Raw genomic sequence first — 18,139 nt, forward strand, 5'->3', positions numbered from 1 at the left:
TTCTTAACATATATAGCAGCCTTGGAGCTACCTATTTGCCTGAATTACAAGGTCATAGTAGGTTATTAAAAAGGAATGCGACTTGCTTTCATTTAGCTTTGTTTTGTACAACTAGAAGAATATTGGGTTGATTTTTTTTCATCAACTAGAAAAATGTTTATATTATTTTATAGATCAAAGGATCTTATTGCTGATGTACCTTTTTCTCAATGGAAAGGGAATTTGCTCATTTAAGGAAATAAACTGTATAGAGATATGAGGGGTACATTATAATTTTGTTCATTTTCCAAGAGAAAGTCTTCATTAACCCAACCCACTACAGTATGCTGAAAGAATGACACCCAATGTAATTTTGAAGTCAGATTTTTTAAAAAGTGGAGGAAATGGGATATGATTGGGGTATTAACTATCCCATGGGTAGACATCTGTGCACCTCGGGGAGCCAGCTGAATGCCTCCTCACCACCCACCTACCCTCCCATATGCTCACACCAGCCATGCCAAGACTGGCCCTTAAAAACCCTTACTGATGAGCCTTTGGTTCCTTGTTTCTGTTCTGTTGCCACTTTTACTGAACTACATCTGTGATGACATTACAGTATTTTGGACCCCAATGAAAGCAGTTCAGATCAGCTTCTTTTAGTAACCTTTCCTAGATGCCAAGGGCCATTAAAGCCTAGAGACATTCAGAGAAAAAAGCTTGCCTGTCATTGCCAGCTTGTACATAAGTCAATAGTAGTTATAGCTAAACCCCAGAGAGATTGGGAACATCACAGAATTGATGTTCTCGGTCTCTGAAAGTAGGGAAGAGTGGACTACCCCCACCCCACTCCCACTCCCTTTGTCTCCTCTATAGTAGGGGCAACTTATTTACCGATTTTGTTGTCCCAATCCCTTTTTTCATTCCAAGGTGAGCTCATTGAAAGCCAGTGAAAACTTTTAAGGGGGAAATAGCAAATAGAGATGTGAGGAAAGGCAATATCCTCTGATCTAATACATAGAAAGTGGGGCATTTTTATGGCTATGTTTTATATTAATATTCCAACACAAGAAAATATTTATGTCTTCAAGTTCACCTCTCAAAGATAATCTTAGAACTATAGCCCAGTCGCACTTCACCTCCTAGAATACAGATAGGTAAAGAGGGGTGGAAAGAGAAAGGAAAGACTACTCATACTAAAGATTATTTAATAGAATACATAATGTTAGAACTAGAAGGGATCTTTTTTATCCTCTAGAACAACCATTCATTTTATAGATGAAAAAAGTTGTGGCCTGGAGAGCAAATTGAACAGAATTCCACATATGCTAAATAGCAGAGCCAAGATTTGAAACCAGGGCATCTGTCCAAAGAGTTAAGTGCTCTCTCCCTTATACTATGCTGATCTCCTGACTCCCAGATTAGAGCACTTTCCTTTTTAACCATACTTCTTGTTTTTGAACAATGAATGACACTAAACAGTGTTCAAAATCAGAGCTTTAAGGATTAAACAAAAAAAAATCCAATTATTCTCCTCCCTAAATCTGATTAACTATGGAATCCTCTTCACAGAAATCTGAGGTCAAGGACCAGGTTCAGGTTCAAACTCATTTCAATCTCCTGGCATCTTACAATTTGCATTCCTGGGATCTGCCCCTAATGTAAATATCACCAACAGAGAAGCTCTTTTCTTGATAGCTGCCACAACAAAGCAGATTGAGTTAAGACTTCAAGTAAAGACCAAAAAAAATCTTCTTAAAACCAAGAGTTGGCCTAACTTACTTCATCATTAGTTCTCAAGACCATTTCTGACTATCTGCAGTCAGTACTGGAGTCCAGCACCTCTGATAAATTCCTTAAGCTTTGAGTATACAAATCTATTCAAGGATCCTTCCTGGAAATCCTCCTAGGAAGTACCATATAACCAATTCTTAGTGACACTACTGTGTTCTCCATGGCCAAAGCTCTTCCCTCCTGAGTTCCTGGCAAGACTTTCTGCTCTGCCTGTGCCAGATTCTCTGCCTAGGGAAGATGATCAGAGAGGAAGCTGGAGGAGGGGGAAAAATTGGGAACGAAAGAGTTTCCCTTCCAGGGAGGGCACTAGCAGGTAATCTCTGCCAAAGAAGCAGGGCACTTTGCATAGATTTTCTCAAACATCTGGACTCTCAAAGCTAAAGCTACTTTCTCCAACTTTTTCCCACTGGGTGATCAAACATCCACCTGATCTAACCAGGGAAGAGAGAGCAAAATCATGAACTAGAATAATAATCCTGGGTCATTTTGTAAAGGGCAACCACTTCTACAAACCTCAGGAGCTCCTGAGGGAATCACTGAAATAGAAACCAGCATAGCTACCAAAGAGAATAAATAGCTCAACTGTTTGGCGGTATGGGAAATACAAATAAGCCCAGCCCTTCACATCTTAATATCATTGAAGGAACATGCATTACAAAAGAATTTGATAAGTGATATTTATCAAAATAACCCTGAACCATAAAAAAATTAAAATATAGTCATCATGCTCTATTCACAAAATCAGGAAAATGTGTACTTCATTTTAGAAAGTTTTCCAAGAAAAAATATTTAGAATACAATCATTTCTACACTGCAAGAATTATGCTTAGGGAACCTGTGGTCAAATGGAAAACAAAGGATTTGGTGAAGACCTAACTGCATTTCTTAGTGTGACCTTGAACATTTAACCTGTCCTCTCCTAGAAAATGGGGAAATAATGCTTGTGCTACTTATCTCAGGGGTTGTTGTATACAAATTATTTTGTAAATGAAATACTGTATACAAATGATTTTGTAAATCATAAAACATTATGTGAATGTCAACTGTCATTTATCTAGCATTGACATGGGATGAGGAATCTGTATAATAACATTTCTAGATGATGATGATGATGATAAAATTATGAATGATGGTAGTGGTGATTATATTAATTTTCCATTTAACCAGAGTATTTCATTCACTGAAAATGCCATATTACCCAACACTCATGTCACATGACACATTCAAATTATATGCATATATGTGTACACACATATACACACACATATATACATCTCATTTGTTCTCACAAAAGTTTTGTGAGTTGGGTAAGGCAAATATTTTTCCCATTTGACCCTTGATTATAATCTCCTGAAGAAGCTTCATTTTCAAGAGCTAAAAATAATTATAGTGATAGGATTGATATTTTTCCTGAAATCATCTTTGAGACTGAATCAGCTAATATACCACAGAATCTAAAATCTTCAACATTTTTTCTTTTAAAGAGCACAAAACAATGCCTTCAGTTGGTAACAAAAGGTATGGAACTTGGAATCTCTTTGGCTCAATAATCATTCAATCTGACTCTGACTGAGATGACCCTGACCCAAGAATAGAAAGGAAGAGCCAATTATTATTTAATGGAGGAGGAAATTTATAACTTGTGGATTTTAACAAATTGTCACAGATTCTATTTGTTCAGGTTCAAAACTCTATTTTAGAAGGCTTGAAGTGCAAAAATTAGGAAATCCATTTCAATGGGTAGGTATGCAAGAGGCTTCATTAACTTCTGAGAGATTTCTGTCACTCAAAGTTGTGACTTCAGAAAAAGATTTAAAACTGGAAAAAACTTTAAAGCTTATCTAGTTCACTAGTCTATATGGTCTAGAGTTTTCAATTACATCTCCCTTTGTGTGTTTTACATTGCTAAACAACAAAATGGGAACTCTCAGATTCATTTTCCTTGGTAGTCATTGTGGGTGATGAATGTATTCTTTCTTTATGACAAAATTCAGGGTTGCAACTGATTGTAAAACTAGTTTCAGTCCCAAGGCCCAACATAGCTCCCATCAAGTTAGGGTTTAAATGTCTTCATTAGCTCAGATGGCTGGCATCCAAGTAAGAAGATAAAGGAGCCAGACTCTGCCATCCAGCAAATCATTACTGTTAGTGGTTTAGCTGAGACCAGCCCTTATTTCCCTCCTCACTGCTATACATCTGGGCTATACCATTGAAACATTGGGCATATGGAAGGATCATCTTCTGCCCTTCCTAGAAATATGTAATTGTGCCATTCAAGGAAATGAAGTCTTAAGACCCATGAAAGGTATTTTATAAGCAAATGCAAAACCTTGCATTTTTCATCTCCCCCATTTTTAGTGAGTGTCACTTATGGTTTTGGTTACACAGATAATTCTCATTCCACTGGGTTCCAAAATAAAAATGGCTCAATTCCCCCTACTCTAGTTTGTTCTAGGTTCTAGACAAGTCACCTTACCTCTTGGAGCCTCAGTTTCCTTATTTATTAAATGAGGGACCTTTCAAGGTCTTTCAACTCTGAAATCTTATTATCCCATCATTCCTCTAGAGGGAGTTCTGATTATCAGAACCTGAACTTTCTCCTATTCTAGATTACCTGTAACAAAAAGTGGAATATTTAGAAACTCAGTGCCCTCCTGATTCTGGTACCTGCCTCATTCCATAGGAAAGTAGTTAGGGGTTCATTTGCTATTAGGAAAGGGATAACAGGATAGGCCTTGAAAGGTAGTCTCTGAGGGAAGTCAAGTAATTAACAGATTGAAATGGAATTCTGGATGAAGGGCACTATCCTTTGGGGCCAGGAATGAGGTGGGGTTAGCAAGGCAGAAGATGGAAGGCAGATGAGCCAGCATGGCTGCCTGCTGCATCCTACCATTGGCACATAAGCATGATTAAGTGCTAGTGGGGGCGGGGATAGCTTTGGGGGTGTCCATCTTCAGTGCCAGCTGTCATTTTGGTATTTTTTCTGTAACATAAAAACTCCCTAGGAAAGTAAGTGGAGTTATGTGGTTGGCTGGCCAGGAGCCAGAGAAAGAGAAAGTTAAATCCAATTAGAATTGGATTCAATCAAAATTAAAAAGAAAACTCAATCCAAGTCAGAATGTCTTTAAGAAAGCAGTTGAAGAGAAGTAATTGCAATGAGCCCTCCACCCCCCCACACACACACCTCTCCCAACTGAAAAAAAAAGTTCCCTGCCCCACTTTTTCTGATTTCCTTCTTACTAACTAGCCTCCACACATACTGCCAGAAACCCACTGCACATCATTCCAACCAAATGATGAACGCCGTAAACAGTGTAGTCAGAATGCAGAGACAAAATACTCACCCTCAAAAGTGCAAGTGGTAATAATGCTGCCATTTAATTGGCCATCCTGTAGTTCATCTGGGCTGCCCTTCCCTCTTCCCTATTTGAATATCCATTTCAATTGAAACAGGCTGTGGGAAAGAAATTCCATCCTATCCCAGTTAAATTTTATAAGCTTTCAGCTTCTGGTTGGAAATTTTCAGGAAGAGAATGGGAAAAGTAAAACTGCAGATACCCACTAAATTATTCTCTAAGTCCCCTTGGAATCAACATGGTGGGTAATAAATTAACAATGATTCTTCCGGGAAAGCTGAAAGCCAGTCTTATCAGTAGCACCAGCCCCACCACCTTAGCACACATGCATGCATGCATACATAGACTCATCACACACATGCGCGCACACACACACACAGACACACACAAATTTGAGTTCAGAAGAATAAATTAAAAGAGCTTCACATACAATTCAAGATAACTGATAAAGAACCAGAATCAAACAGAAAGACAAAGAAGAACTACCATCCCAGCAAAATTTTAGTTCCATTGAAATCACTATTGTTTTAAAATTAAAGTTATCTTTCAATTTTCATATTATCTGAGGTTCTTTTTCAAAATAAAGAATATTTTCTTGTGTCTGGAATCTTTAATATTTAGTGTTTTCCTTGTGGGAGAAAACCTTTGGTCTAAAAATCTTTTGGGACATGCTAAGAGCCATTGGATATTCTTAAATGTGGAGCCCAGAGACCGCAGAGACTAAGACACTCCCCCTGAATGACCTTTATAACCTGATAGACCCATGAAGTCTAAGTACCAGGATGCTGGCTAGTATATGATTAAATAGGGATGAAATAATGGGTTCCATTCTTTAAGCTTTCATAACTGCTGGATATAAGGGATTCGTAGACAGGAGGTACTGTAGAAATGCTAAGATCATGCTCTGAAGTAGAGGGAACCTTCCCCATCCCCATTTAAGCTGTTTTGTGATGGTTCTGGAGATCCTCTCCAATGGTTCTTCCATAGTCATGTGACAAGAAGTGGAGTGTATAGAATCTCTATCAGAGGTGGGGCATATGAGCAGGTTTTACTAAGGAACCGCATCTAATCCTGTTGTTTTTTTCAATATCCCCATATCTCCTCCCCTTCCTGATTCCCTCCTCCTCCTCCCCTCTTCCTGTTTCCTCCCATCCCATCCACTACACACTACTCCCACACTCTCTCACCAGAGAGTTTTCCAAAGAGAGAGAGAAGGCAAAGGCTCGAGGAGACTTCCAAAAGCTGCGAGAGAAGCAGCAGCTGGAGGAGGACCTCAAAGGCTACCTGGACTGGATCACTCAAGCTGAAGATATTGACCCTGAGAATGAAGATGAAGGCATGGATGAGGAGAAACCCAGAAACAGTAAGCAACTCTTCTCTATCTTTGGGCTTGGTGTTGGGAGCGAGGGAGCAGGGGGCAGAGACTTCTCTCATGCAGACTTCTATAGAGTTTGATAGTGAGCCCTCTTGGGACAAGGTCATTTTCATAATTAGAGTATTGTGATGCTAATGGTAAAGAGATAGAGACATGGGTATAAAATAATTCCTGTTGGTCCAATGAACTTCCCATTTCCTTCAGATATCTTTAACATTAAAATTTGTGTGTGTGTGTGTGTGTGTGTGTGTGTGTGTGTGTTGAGGGGGGAGGGGAAGGAATAATGAATAACTGCTGATAAAGATTCCCTTTTGAAGGCAGCACTTTTATAAGCCTACACGGCTACCTCTTCATCTATTCTTTTGCATGCCAGGTTACATTTTCCAAACGACTAGAAAACTTTTCTATTTCATAGGGTGGAAAACTTTTCTATTTTATAGGATTGTCTCTCCAGGTATTTCCTATAGAGAGAACTGAACCTGTCTCAACTGGAAATTTGGGGAAGGGAGAAGATGGAAGAGGAAAAGTAGAAGCTCCTTACTGGCAGTGGTAGAGAACACAGGGCTATGACACTTAAGTCATAGCTAGGAACATCCTTTCTTATTCCACTGATTGATTGGATGAATTTGTCAGATTCATCCTTTGTGATCAATTCATCTGAAAACATAAAAGCAGAACCAAGCCAATCCAAAATGTGGACTATTTTTAAAAATGGATTAAGAAGGATTTTAGGCAAGAAAAATCAGCTTTGAATGAATAGTCTTAAAGGTCAGAGACGGCGTGTTTAGTGGTATAAAGAGGATGAGGACTGTTACCAAAGAGCAGCCTCTGGGAAAACACCTTGATATAGCTGGAATTTAGGAACCATTGACAGGCATATTCACTAGACAACTTCTTTTCAGCACTAGATAAGGTTGTCCTGAAAGAGAGTGAGAATTACCTCTTAAAAAACAGGAGAATTAGAACCTTAGCTCAAACACTCAACAAATTTCAGGGGTGGCACCTTTATCTCATGATTAATGGCTGTAAGCGTTATTCTCAGTACGTGTTATTTTAGAAGTTCATTATCTACCATTGGTTGGGCTGCCATTCACCATCCACAGGGACATGTTGTCCCCTGCTCAGAGCAAGAGCTTCTATGATAGTTCATCTTTGTCCTTTTTGCCCATTAAATGAGCTAATTCCAGGAACTGAGCTCAGATCCTTGAATGTGCTGTGTTGCTATAACAAACTAGTTGTCTTTCATATTCTGGAAAAACTTGTTTATCCAAATTCTGAACCAAGAATTTGGAAACAGAATGTCCCACCCCAAGATCAATTGAAGTTAAAGGGTTCAAATACTATCTCCAATGCTTAGTGCGTATGTGACCTTGACCAAATCACTTAATCACCACCACCCATTCCCCTGACCTCATTCTTGGCCTTTGTAAAGTGAGAGGGTTAGACTACATAGCCTCTGATGTCCCAGTACTAAATCTACAGATCTATGGTCCTTAGAAAATCCCCAAATCTAAAGTCTTCTAAGCCTATGATTCTATAAAGGAATGAAGAGGAGAGAGATCTTGACCCTGGAATGGTCCAACGTCCACTGAACCATGAACCAGGTTCAATGAACCAGGTCCACTGAGCTAAGTTCAAATCTCACCTCAGACACTGTCTGTGTGACCCTGTGCAAATCACATAACCTCTGCCTGCTTCAGTTTCCTCATCTGGAAAATGAAGATGATATTAGTACCTATCTCCCAAGATTTTTGTGAGGATAAAATGAAAGAATATTTATAAAGTGCTTTGCAAACCTTAAAGCGCTATATAAGCTAGGTATTATTAGTCATAATAACAATAATACAGTGGACATTAAGGATTTTAATTCCTTTCAACTAATGCTGCTTCATGCTCTGGGTTTTGCTTCTTTCCTAAAACAGCTGTGTTTTATTAGACACAGGAACTATGAATTATGAAGGAATTATGAAGAATTTACCTCCAGGCTTTAGACTATTAGCTGCCTAAACAGCAGATTTTGCTTCCAACTCTCAGGATTTCATCTTTGTCTAATATCTAGACTTCTCAAATCTCTAAGCCCATGCTGGAAGGTACTAAACCTTCTAGACTTCTTGGCTTCTGAGCTAGTCTGGCTCCTCAGGTTCAGAGATCTGACACACCTGAATCCCAGTTATGGGCCTTCTCTTCTTCTGATGCTGCCAACCAAATGTGAGGACCCAGTCTAATCAATTATTTTTCTTTCCTTTTTATCTTCTGTCTTCAAAGACTCCAGTTCAAAAGTTAATATTTTAGGGGTTTATTTATAAGAAAGGCTACACAAAATTCAGAAGTAATATAAAGACAGGTAATTGCAAAAGTCTATTAAAGAAATCAATCTTCTCCTAGATGGAGTACTGTCTAAGTTTTCTAAATTCATGCTTAATGGAAGTTCCCTATGGCTAGTTTAACCATCTTGATTCCATCTAGGCCAGAACATCAGTCCCTTGTTGCCTCACACAGAATGGTATTCAAGCACTTAGGTTTTCTGGATCAAACTCATTAGATCATTCTTCCATTTTCAGCCAATGAGGAAGACTTCTAATTTGAATGCACTTGCATTCATTGCATAATCTTTTATATAATTTGCCTCTCCTTTCTTTCTCCTGAGTTAGAGAGAAAACAGAAAAATCCATCACAAAAATTTTCCCACTGGAATAATTCAGCCCAAGTCCATAGCAGATACCTTTTGTTTATTCAAGATAATATTAGTTTATAGGCAGCTAGGTGGTGCAGTGGATAGAGGACTAGAAGTCAGAAAGAGCTGAGTTCAAATTTGATCTCCCACTCTTAATGACTATGTGACCTTTGACATTTAACTTCTGTCAACCTCAGTTTCCTCATCTGCAAGATGAGGATAACAATATCTCTTAACTCAAAGGGTTTTTACGAGGAGAAAATGAGAGAATTTAAAATGAGAACAATTTTTTGTTCTTTTTATTTTTAAAAAATGAATTATTTTGTTTTCAGGATTTGACAGGGACTTCCATACATCTTAGATTTTTTTTCTGCTCCCTCCCCCAAATTCCCTCCTTCCTCCCCACTCCCTCCCTGAGATGGTATACAATCTCATATAGGTTCTACAGTACATTCCTATTAAATGCATGTTGCATAGAAGAATTAAAATGAATGGGAGAAACCATAAAATACAACAAAACATAATACACAAGAAAATGGTCTGTTTCTATCAGTTCCATAGTTCTTTCTCTGGATGTGGAAGGCGTTTTGCCTCAAGAGTCCATTGGAAATTTTTTAAGTCCATGCATTTCAATGAAGTACTAAGTCTACCAGAAAAATTCCTCACACACTGTGGTTGTTGCTGTGTACAAAGTTCTCCTGGTTTTCTTCCTTGCACTCAGCATCAGCTCATATAAGTCTTTCCAGGCTTCTCTAAAGTCTTCACGTTCACCATTTCTCATAGCACAATAGTATTCCACTACATTCATATGCCACAACAGGTTCAGCCATTCGATGGGCATCCCGTTCATTTCCAGTTCATTGCCACCACAAAGAGAGCTGCTATAAATATTTTTGTACATGTGGGTCCTTTTCCTATTTCTATGATCTCTTTGGGGTAGAGTCCCAGAAGTAGTATTGCTGGGTCAAAGCATATGCACATTTTTGTTAGTTCCAAATTGCTCTCCAGAATGATTGGATCAGCTCACAGCTCCACCAACAATGAATTAGTGTTCCAATTCTCCCACATCTTCTCCAGCATTTATCATCTTCCTGTTTTGTCGTGTTAGCCAATCTGATAGGCATGATGTCATACTTCAGAGTTATTTTGATTTGCATCTCTCTAATCAATAGTGATTTAGAGCATTTTTCATATGATTAGAGATAGCTTTAATTTCTTCCTCTGAAAATTTCCTGTTCATATCCTTTGACCATTTATCAATTGGGGAATGACTTGGTATTCTTGTACATTTGATTCAGCTCTCTATATATTTTAGAAACAAGGCCTTTATCACAACCACTATTTGCAAAAAATTCTTTCCAAGTTTTCTGCTTCCCTGCTAATCTTGGTTGTATTGGATTTGCCTGTGCAAAATCTTTTCAATTTAATGTGATCAAAATTATCCATTTTGCACTTCATAATGTTTTCTATCTCTGGTTGGGTCATAAATTTCTCCCTTCTCCATAAATCTGATAAATACATTATTCCTTGCTCCCCTAATTTGTTTATAGCATCAATCTTTATACCCAGATCATGTATTCATTTGGATTTTATTCTTGTGTACGGTGTGAGGCAATGGTCTATGGCCAGTTTCCATCACACTGTTATCCAGTTTTCCCAGCAATTTTTGTCAAACAGTGAGTTCTTATCCCAGAAGCTGGGGTCCTTGGGTTTATCAAACAGTAGATTGCTATATTCATTAACTACTATCTTCAATTTTTTGTTCTTGCTCAGTCATTTTCAGTCATGTCTGACTCTTCATGACCCATTTGGGGTTTTCTTAGCAAAGATACTGGAGTGTTTTGCCATTTCTTCTCCAACTCATTTGACAGATGAGGAAACTGACTCAAATGGGGTCAAGTGCTTTGCCCAGGATCACACAGTTAGTATGTGCCTAAGGCCAGATTTGAACTGACAAAGATGAGTATATCTGACTCCAAGCCTGGCACTGTACTGACTGTGGCACCTACCTGCCTTTAACGTGCTATATGAACATTAGCTGTACCAAGGAGAGATTAGATTTTCTTAAATGAGTAATATAAAGAAATAGAAGAAAACAATAGAATAGGAAAGACAGGAGATGGCTTCAAGAAAATTAGAGGTATCCAGAGAAAATTTGGGGGCAAAAATGGACAAGATAAAAGACAAAAGTGGTAGGAACTTAGAAGCAAAAGAGATTAAGAAGAAATTGCAGGTATACGCAAAAGCACTATACAAGTAAGATCTTAATATCACCAATAACCATGATAGCGTGGTTACTGATCTAGAGCCAGATGTTTTGGAGAATAAAGTCAAGTGGGTCTTAGGAAGCATTACTAACAATAAGGCTAGTAGAGGTGTCTTAATTCCAGCTGAGCTATTAAAGTCCTGAAAGATGATGCTATCAGAGCCCTGCATCCAATATGCCAGCAAATTTGGAAATCTCAACAGTGGCCACTAGATTGACAAAAATCATTTTACATCCCAATCCTAAAGAAGGGCAATGCCAAAGAATGTTCAGTTACTAAACAATTGCACTCATTTCACATGCCAGCAAGGTTATGCTTAAGATTCCACAAACTACACTTCAGCAGTATGCAAACCAAAAATTACCAGAAGAACAGGCTGGTTTTTGAAGAGACAGAGGAACTAAAGACTAAATCACCAACATTCACAGGATTATGGAGAAAGCAAAGGAGTTCCAGAAAAACATCTTTTGCTTCATTGATTACATTAAAGCCTTTTACTGTGTGGATCACAACAAAAGTTGACAAGTTCTCAAAGAGATGGGAGAATTAAATCATGTTAATTATCTCCCAAGGATCCTGTATGCAGGCCAAGAAGTAATCATTAGAACCAAACAAGGAACAACTAATTGGTTTAAGTTTGGAAAAGGAGTACAACAAGGCTGTATATTGTCACCTTATTATTTAACTTATATGCAGAGAACATCATGCAAGATACCAGGCTGGATGAATCAAAAGTCGGAATTAAGGTTTCCAGGAGAAATATCAACAATCTCAGATATGCAGATGATATCACACTAATGGCAGAAAGTGAAGAGGAATTAAGAAGTCTCTTGATGAGAGTAAAAGAGGAGAGTATAAAAGCTGGCTTGAAGTTAACACCAAAAAAGAAAAGTTAAGATCTTGATAATTTTTCCCATCACTTCCTAACACATAGAGGGAGAAGAAATGAAAGCAGTGTCTGATTTTGTATTTTTGAGCTCAAAGATCACTGCAGATGGCAATTACAGCCATGAAATTAAAATGTGCTCAATGGATGGAAAGCTATGACAAATCCGTACAGCATACTAAAAAGCAGAGACATCATCTTGCCAACAAAGCTTCATAAAGTCAAAGTAGTGGTTTTTTTGGTAGCAACGTCTGACTTGTGAGAGTTGGATTGTATAGAAAGTTGAGTGCTGCAGAATCAACATTTTTGAGTTATGGTGCTGAAGACGATTTTTGAGAGTCCATTAGACAGCAACGAGGTCAAATCAGTCTATTCTTAAAGAAGTTAATTCAAGCTATTCTCTAGCAGGTCAAATACTGAAGCTGAAACTTTAAATACTTTGGCTACATAATGAGAAGATAGGACTCACTGAAAAATAATTTGATGTTGGGAAAGTTGAAAACAAAAGGAAAAGAGAACAGAGGATGAGATGGATAGATACTGTCATGGAAGCAACGAACATGAACTTGGACAGACTTTGAAAGACAGTGGAGGATATAAGTGCCTGGCATGCTATGGCCCAGGGGGTCACAAAGAATCAGACGTCACTGAACAAATGAACAATGACAATGAAATTCTTAGTATACTGCAGGAAGTAAAGGTAAAGAAGACTCCAGAACTAGCAAGCCGGAAGAAACTAGACAAGATAAAATGTAGCAAAAAGGATATTAAAGGTAGAATCCATTGGAATGGGTATATAATGGATTGCAATTAAAATCATAAGTTGGAGAGATCAAGCTAGTAATTAATGGCATATTATGTATTAGCCAACCTGTGTCCCTATGAGTCACATTCAGCTTTTTGTAAGCTTGGCATTCAATCTGCAGTAAGTGCATAAGGGAAAACATTGCATAAATAACTTCTTAGCCTGTTTTATACAATATGACTATTTTCTTACAAACTTCATGGATGCTGAAGAGCATAAAAATAAAATCATGTAGTATTCCACTTTCTAATTCTCTTAAATGTAATAAATGAATTAGACATTCAGATTTGGGAAGGAAAAAGACAATAGCAGTGGATGCTGGCTCCCACTCATAGTCAGAGGCTCATAATTTCATAGATTCAGAGCTGAATGGAACGTTAGAAATCATCTCATCCATCACTTTCTTTTTATGGGCAGGGAAACTGAAGTCCATAAAACTGAAATGACTTTCCCAAGCTCATACAAGCAGCAAGTAGCAAAACTGGAATTTGAACCCACATCTATTTCTCTTTCCAGTATACCATGCTATAGAGTTGGTCACACTTAGCATTGCCATGGTGATGGCTCCCCAAGGGGAGAGACAAGGCAGACTGAATCTGAGGTAGAACACATAGAAATCAGACTCACTGGTTGCTTTTTCAATGAGATAACAGAAGCTAAAGTTGGATACATTTCTCTGCATTTTTTTTCACAATAAACGAATTTGCTGGCACACTATATACAAAAATAAATTGCCATTTCCTGTTTCTTCAGTCAAGATCTCAAGCCTGGAGTAAGACTGAGGTCCTGGTTTGTAGCGATCTGCCTTGTACGATGACCTTAGCCATCTGCCATCTGTGGATTCAGGCCACTATGAATATTGGAAGATGAAGGAACATAGGGAAAGAAAGATCATCTTTAATTAATCAGAGCTAGCCAGGATGATTTTAGACTTCCTGGGACCCCAAGGAGATAACTAGCTCTTTAGATAGGCTGTTGCAGCTTTTTCTATGGCAGCATCCACAATACACATCAATTTTCAATTAGCATGAATAGCCCTTGGAATTGGGAGGGCTTTGTATCCAAGAATCACCACTGAGGAAACTGGCCAAAGGGCAGAGAATCCTGCAGTGTTAAAAGAAGGGAGGCCACCTGGGTATTTGCTCTTCATACCCCTGCTAAAGGCATTCTTGTAAATTTGATTGCATAGAGCTGATTTTTCCTTCTTTGCATTCATTCAGTGGTGAGAATTAAACAGATGATGAGGTCATAAAAGCAAAAGGTGTTTTTTCTCTTTCCCACCTTATCAACTTAATCATTCAAAGGCATTTATTAAGGACCTACCAAAAATGCATTTAATTAAATTCAACAAGCCCTTATGAAGAATATGCTCTATGTAGGATACTAAACTTGTTGCTGACCAAAGATTAAGTCCCCACCCTCAAGCAATATAGTCTAATATTACTTATAGGACATTTCTATAAATAATAACCAACCTTGACTTACAACTTAGCACATTAGACAAAACAATGTTATAAGAGGCAATGTTATATATAGGAATAATATTGTAATGGTTACCAATTGGCAATTAGCTAGGATCATAGGACTTAACACAGGGGGGCATCTGAAGATCAGAGTTCAAGGGCTTGGAAGAGATCTCAAAGATCATCTGGTCCAACCCTCTTATTTTACATATGAGGAAACTGGGGCACAAGGAATTTTAAGGATTTGTCAAAACTAGTAAGCATCAGAAGTGGGCTTTGAAGCCAGGTCCCAAGACTTAAAAGTCAATATATTTTCCAATATATGTCGATATAATTTTGCAACATTGTTGCATTGAAAGAAATCACAGAATTTCAGAGTTGGAAGAGAGTTCAAAAGACACCTAGTATAGCCTATACCTAACAAGAAACCCCTCTACATGTCAAGAGAAAAGCTATCCATGTTATCCATGTATACGTATATATATATATATATACATATATATATATGTATATATATATATATATATATACACATACATGCATATATACGCACATATACAAACGTACATATATAGGTATGTGTGTGTATAGCCTTTCTACAGGACAACAGACAAGTGATTGTCCAGTTGTTAGAGGGAGACCTAACACCAGCACTCTATTCTAATTCAGTGCTAGTAGAAAATGAATCATTGAACAGTAAACAAAAGGACATTTACTTTGCCCTGATGCAACAAACATGTAGTGAAACTAAGCTTTTCTTGACACAGGGCCCCCTCCTCTCTACAAGGTGACTCACATAGACTCTAGAAATTTACCTGATTCCGCATGAATGAGACTTTGTTTTTGAAATTCCAACAATTTTATTTTTTAATGAGCTGTATTTTCTAACCATGTTTTTTCCCCTGTTTTCATACAGTATTGAAAACAAAACATGGCACATTCATATTTTGCTAAGAAACTATAAAGATGAATGAGACTTTTAATGCCCATAGGTGACCAGAAATTTGTATCAAAGGAGACAAAGGCCCATCAAGTCCCAGGGATAGCCTGGTTGCCTTTTAGGAAAAACTAACCTTATTGCAGGAGGGAAGGAAGGTAAATAGTTCTAACTCCTGTTATGGGGAAACACTAATAGATATTAATCCTATTGCACACTATCCTTTGCTTGAAAACCTCTAGTGAGTGGAATCCACCATCTTCTGAAGCAGATGAACCATTCCACTTTTAGATAGCTCTAATCATTATAAAGTTTTTCCTTACTTAAATCTTTCCACCAGTTCTAGTTCTGCTTTTTGGAGCCAAGCAGAATAAATCAAATCCTTCCTGCTTATCCTATAGATGTTTGAAGAAAGCTCATATGTCCTACTCTTAACACCTCACCCTGTTCCCTACCTTTTCTCAACTAAATGTAGAGCATGGACTTAATGTCCTTCTCTATCCTGGTTCTTTTCCTCTGAATGCTTTCCAGCTAATCAATCTGTCATTTTATAAAGGAGAAAATTGAGGTCCAGAGTTGTGACTTCTGCAAGGTGACATATGGTAAGATAGAGAAACAAGATTTAGCCCAGATTTTTCTGTCTTCAAATTCATTGTTCTTCATATCATACTGTGCTACCTTTCCACAGTGTGAGGCTTTGAAATATTATAACAAGATTTGGTTAAAATGTATTCATGACATTACTGAAAAATGGCACTGGTCCAATTCAATTCAACATATATTATTGAACATCAACTCTATGTTTGACCCTGAAGATTTAATAATAAAAGCAAATAGTCCCTGTCCTCAAGGAGTTTACATTATGCTGGGGTAAGAGATAGATACAATATAACATATATTCAATATAATAGATAATAATAATAGGTAATACAAGAACAGATTGAGTGAGATATAGTGCAAGAGATAAATAAACTAAGAAATAGGTAGAGAGAGAGACAAACACAGAGACAGAGAACTGGGGAGAATACAAAGTAGCTTAGTGAGTAGAGGGGCCACTAAAAACTAGGAAGATCCAGAGAAGTGTACTGTAGGAAGTGATACCTGAACTTTTGGAGGAAGTTAGGGGTTCTACAAGGTAGAAATGAAATGAAAGTGGATTTCAGCCATGGGAGGCCTGTCTATGTGCAGACACAGAAATGGAATAGCAGGTTTTCAAAGCCAGAGAGGGAGCAACTAGGAGGTACAATAGATAGATCACTGGCCCTGGAGTCAGAAGAATCTGAATTCAAATCTGGCCTCAGATACTTACTAGCCATGTGACCCTGTTCAAGTCACTTCACCCCACCTGTCTTAAAAAAACAAAATTAGAGGAGTCTTATTTCATCTTAAGGTTAATAGTTCTTCAGTAGAAGAGTGACAAGGTTTAGGCTTATTCTTTAGGAATACCATTTAGGAACTCTGTGCTTTGCAGAAGGAAGAGACTGAAGGCAGAAACATCAGCTAGGGAGGGCAATTACAGTAGTCCAGGTGAAAGGAAATGAGAGTCTGAACTACAGTTAGGTAACTGGGTGAATGGGGGAAAGGAGACAAATTCATGAGATACTGTGGAGGTAGAATCAACTAGACTCGGCAACTGTTTGGATATGAGGGTCCAGGCAAAATGATGCAGGAAAATATAAGTTCATACAAGAAGAGTGATAGAATGGTATGGTAGCTTCCAGGAAGCTCATTTCTAGATGAGGAGTGCTCAGGGTAGGTTTAATAGAAAAGGTATCATTGATCTAGACCTGGAAGGAAAAGGACCTCAATAGGTAGAAATTGGGGAGATTAGTATGAAAGATTCTTCTGTGAATCACATGTACTGAAGCTATCCCCCTACAGGCAGCATCCTGGTGCTTTTGTGTGGCTCACAGAGAAGCATGAATAGATATATCTAACGTCTCCTCCAACCCCACCCTCCTCCAAGGGAGACAAAGCCGGAGGTGAAGGGTAGAGGCTAACGGTTCTGCCATCCTCATCTAGGAGATTAGGCATTTCCTCTCCTCATTCTAGCCTGGGGCACTAGGTTAGAATTATATCTAATAGCTCCCTTAAATATTGCTAGCCTAGAGAACATATATTTCAGGTTCAAGGTATTTTGACTGTTCTTCATTAGTGAAGAAAGGAGGGCCCAATCTTTACATCAAGGATTGCCTCTCTTCTCACCAAGTGTCAATTCCACAATGAATAGACACATAGAAAATAGCAAAGAAACCCATTTATCCAAGTTGATAACTAAACAAAAATCAGAGGAAGTAAATATAGGAGAATATGTACCAGACAAAACAATGAAAAAGTTCTCCCTTTGGAAGCGAGATGACTTAGCTCTGCGAAGAGAGAGAGTCCCAGATCTTACTAAAAGGGGATTTCCCTGAAGTCCCTAGTGTGGCAAGCTGGAGTTAGGGACATGATGGAGACTGCTAGCTCTTCTTATGTCATCATCTTCTTCCCAGAGTCTTGTTTTCCCTTCAGTAATCTGAAATGGAGTTAGCAACATCTATCTTATCTCTTAAAAATGGAAGCTTAGAAGGGCCTGAAGTAATGGCAGAGCCTCAAAAGACAGA

At 38.2% G+C, this 18,139-nt stretch overlaps 1 protein-coding gene across 5 annotated transcripts in view; it reads left to right on the plus strand.

Moving 5' to 3' along the window:
• Positions 1-18,139, plus strand: part of CACNA1C (calcium voltage-gated channel subunit alpha1 C) — a 1,037,023-nt gene that overhangs the window by 787,541 nt on the left and 231,343 nt on the right. For all 5 annotated transcript variants that reach the window (XM_072650128.1, XM_072650131.1, XM_072650129.1 and 2 more), the window contains one exon: positions 6,320-6,492. In XM_072650128.1, coding sequence (XP_072506229.1) covers positions 6,320-6,492 — 173 coding nt within the window. The remainder of the gene's footprint in view (positions 1-6,319; positions 6,493-18,139) is intronic.

The sequence above is a fragment of the Notamacropus eugenii genome, chromosome 3, assembly GCF_028372415.1.
Source record: "Notamacropus eugenii isolate mMacEug1 chromosome 3, mMacEug1.pri_v2, whole genome shotgun sequence".
Lineage (NCBI taxonomy): Eukaryota > Metazoa > Chordata > Mammalia > Diprotodontia > Macropodidae > Notamacropus > Notamacropus eugenii.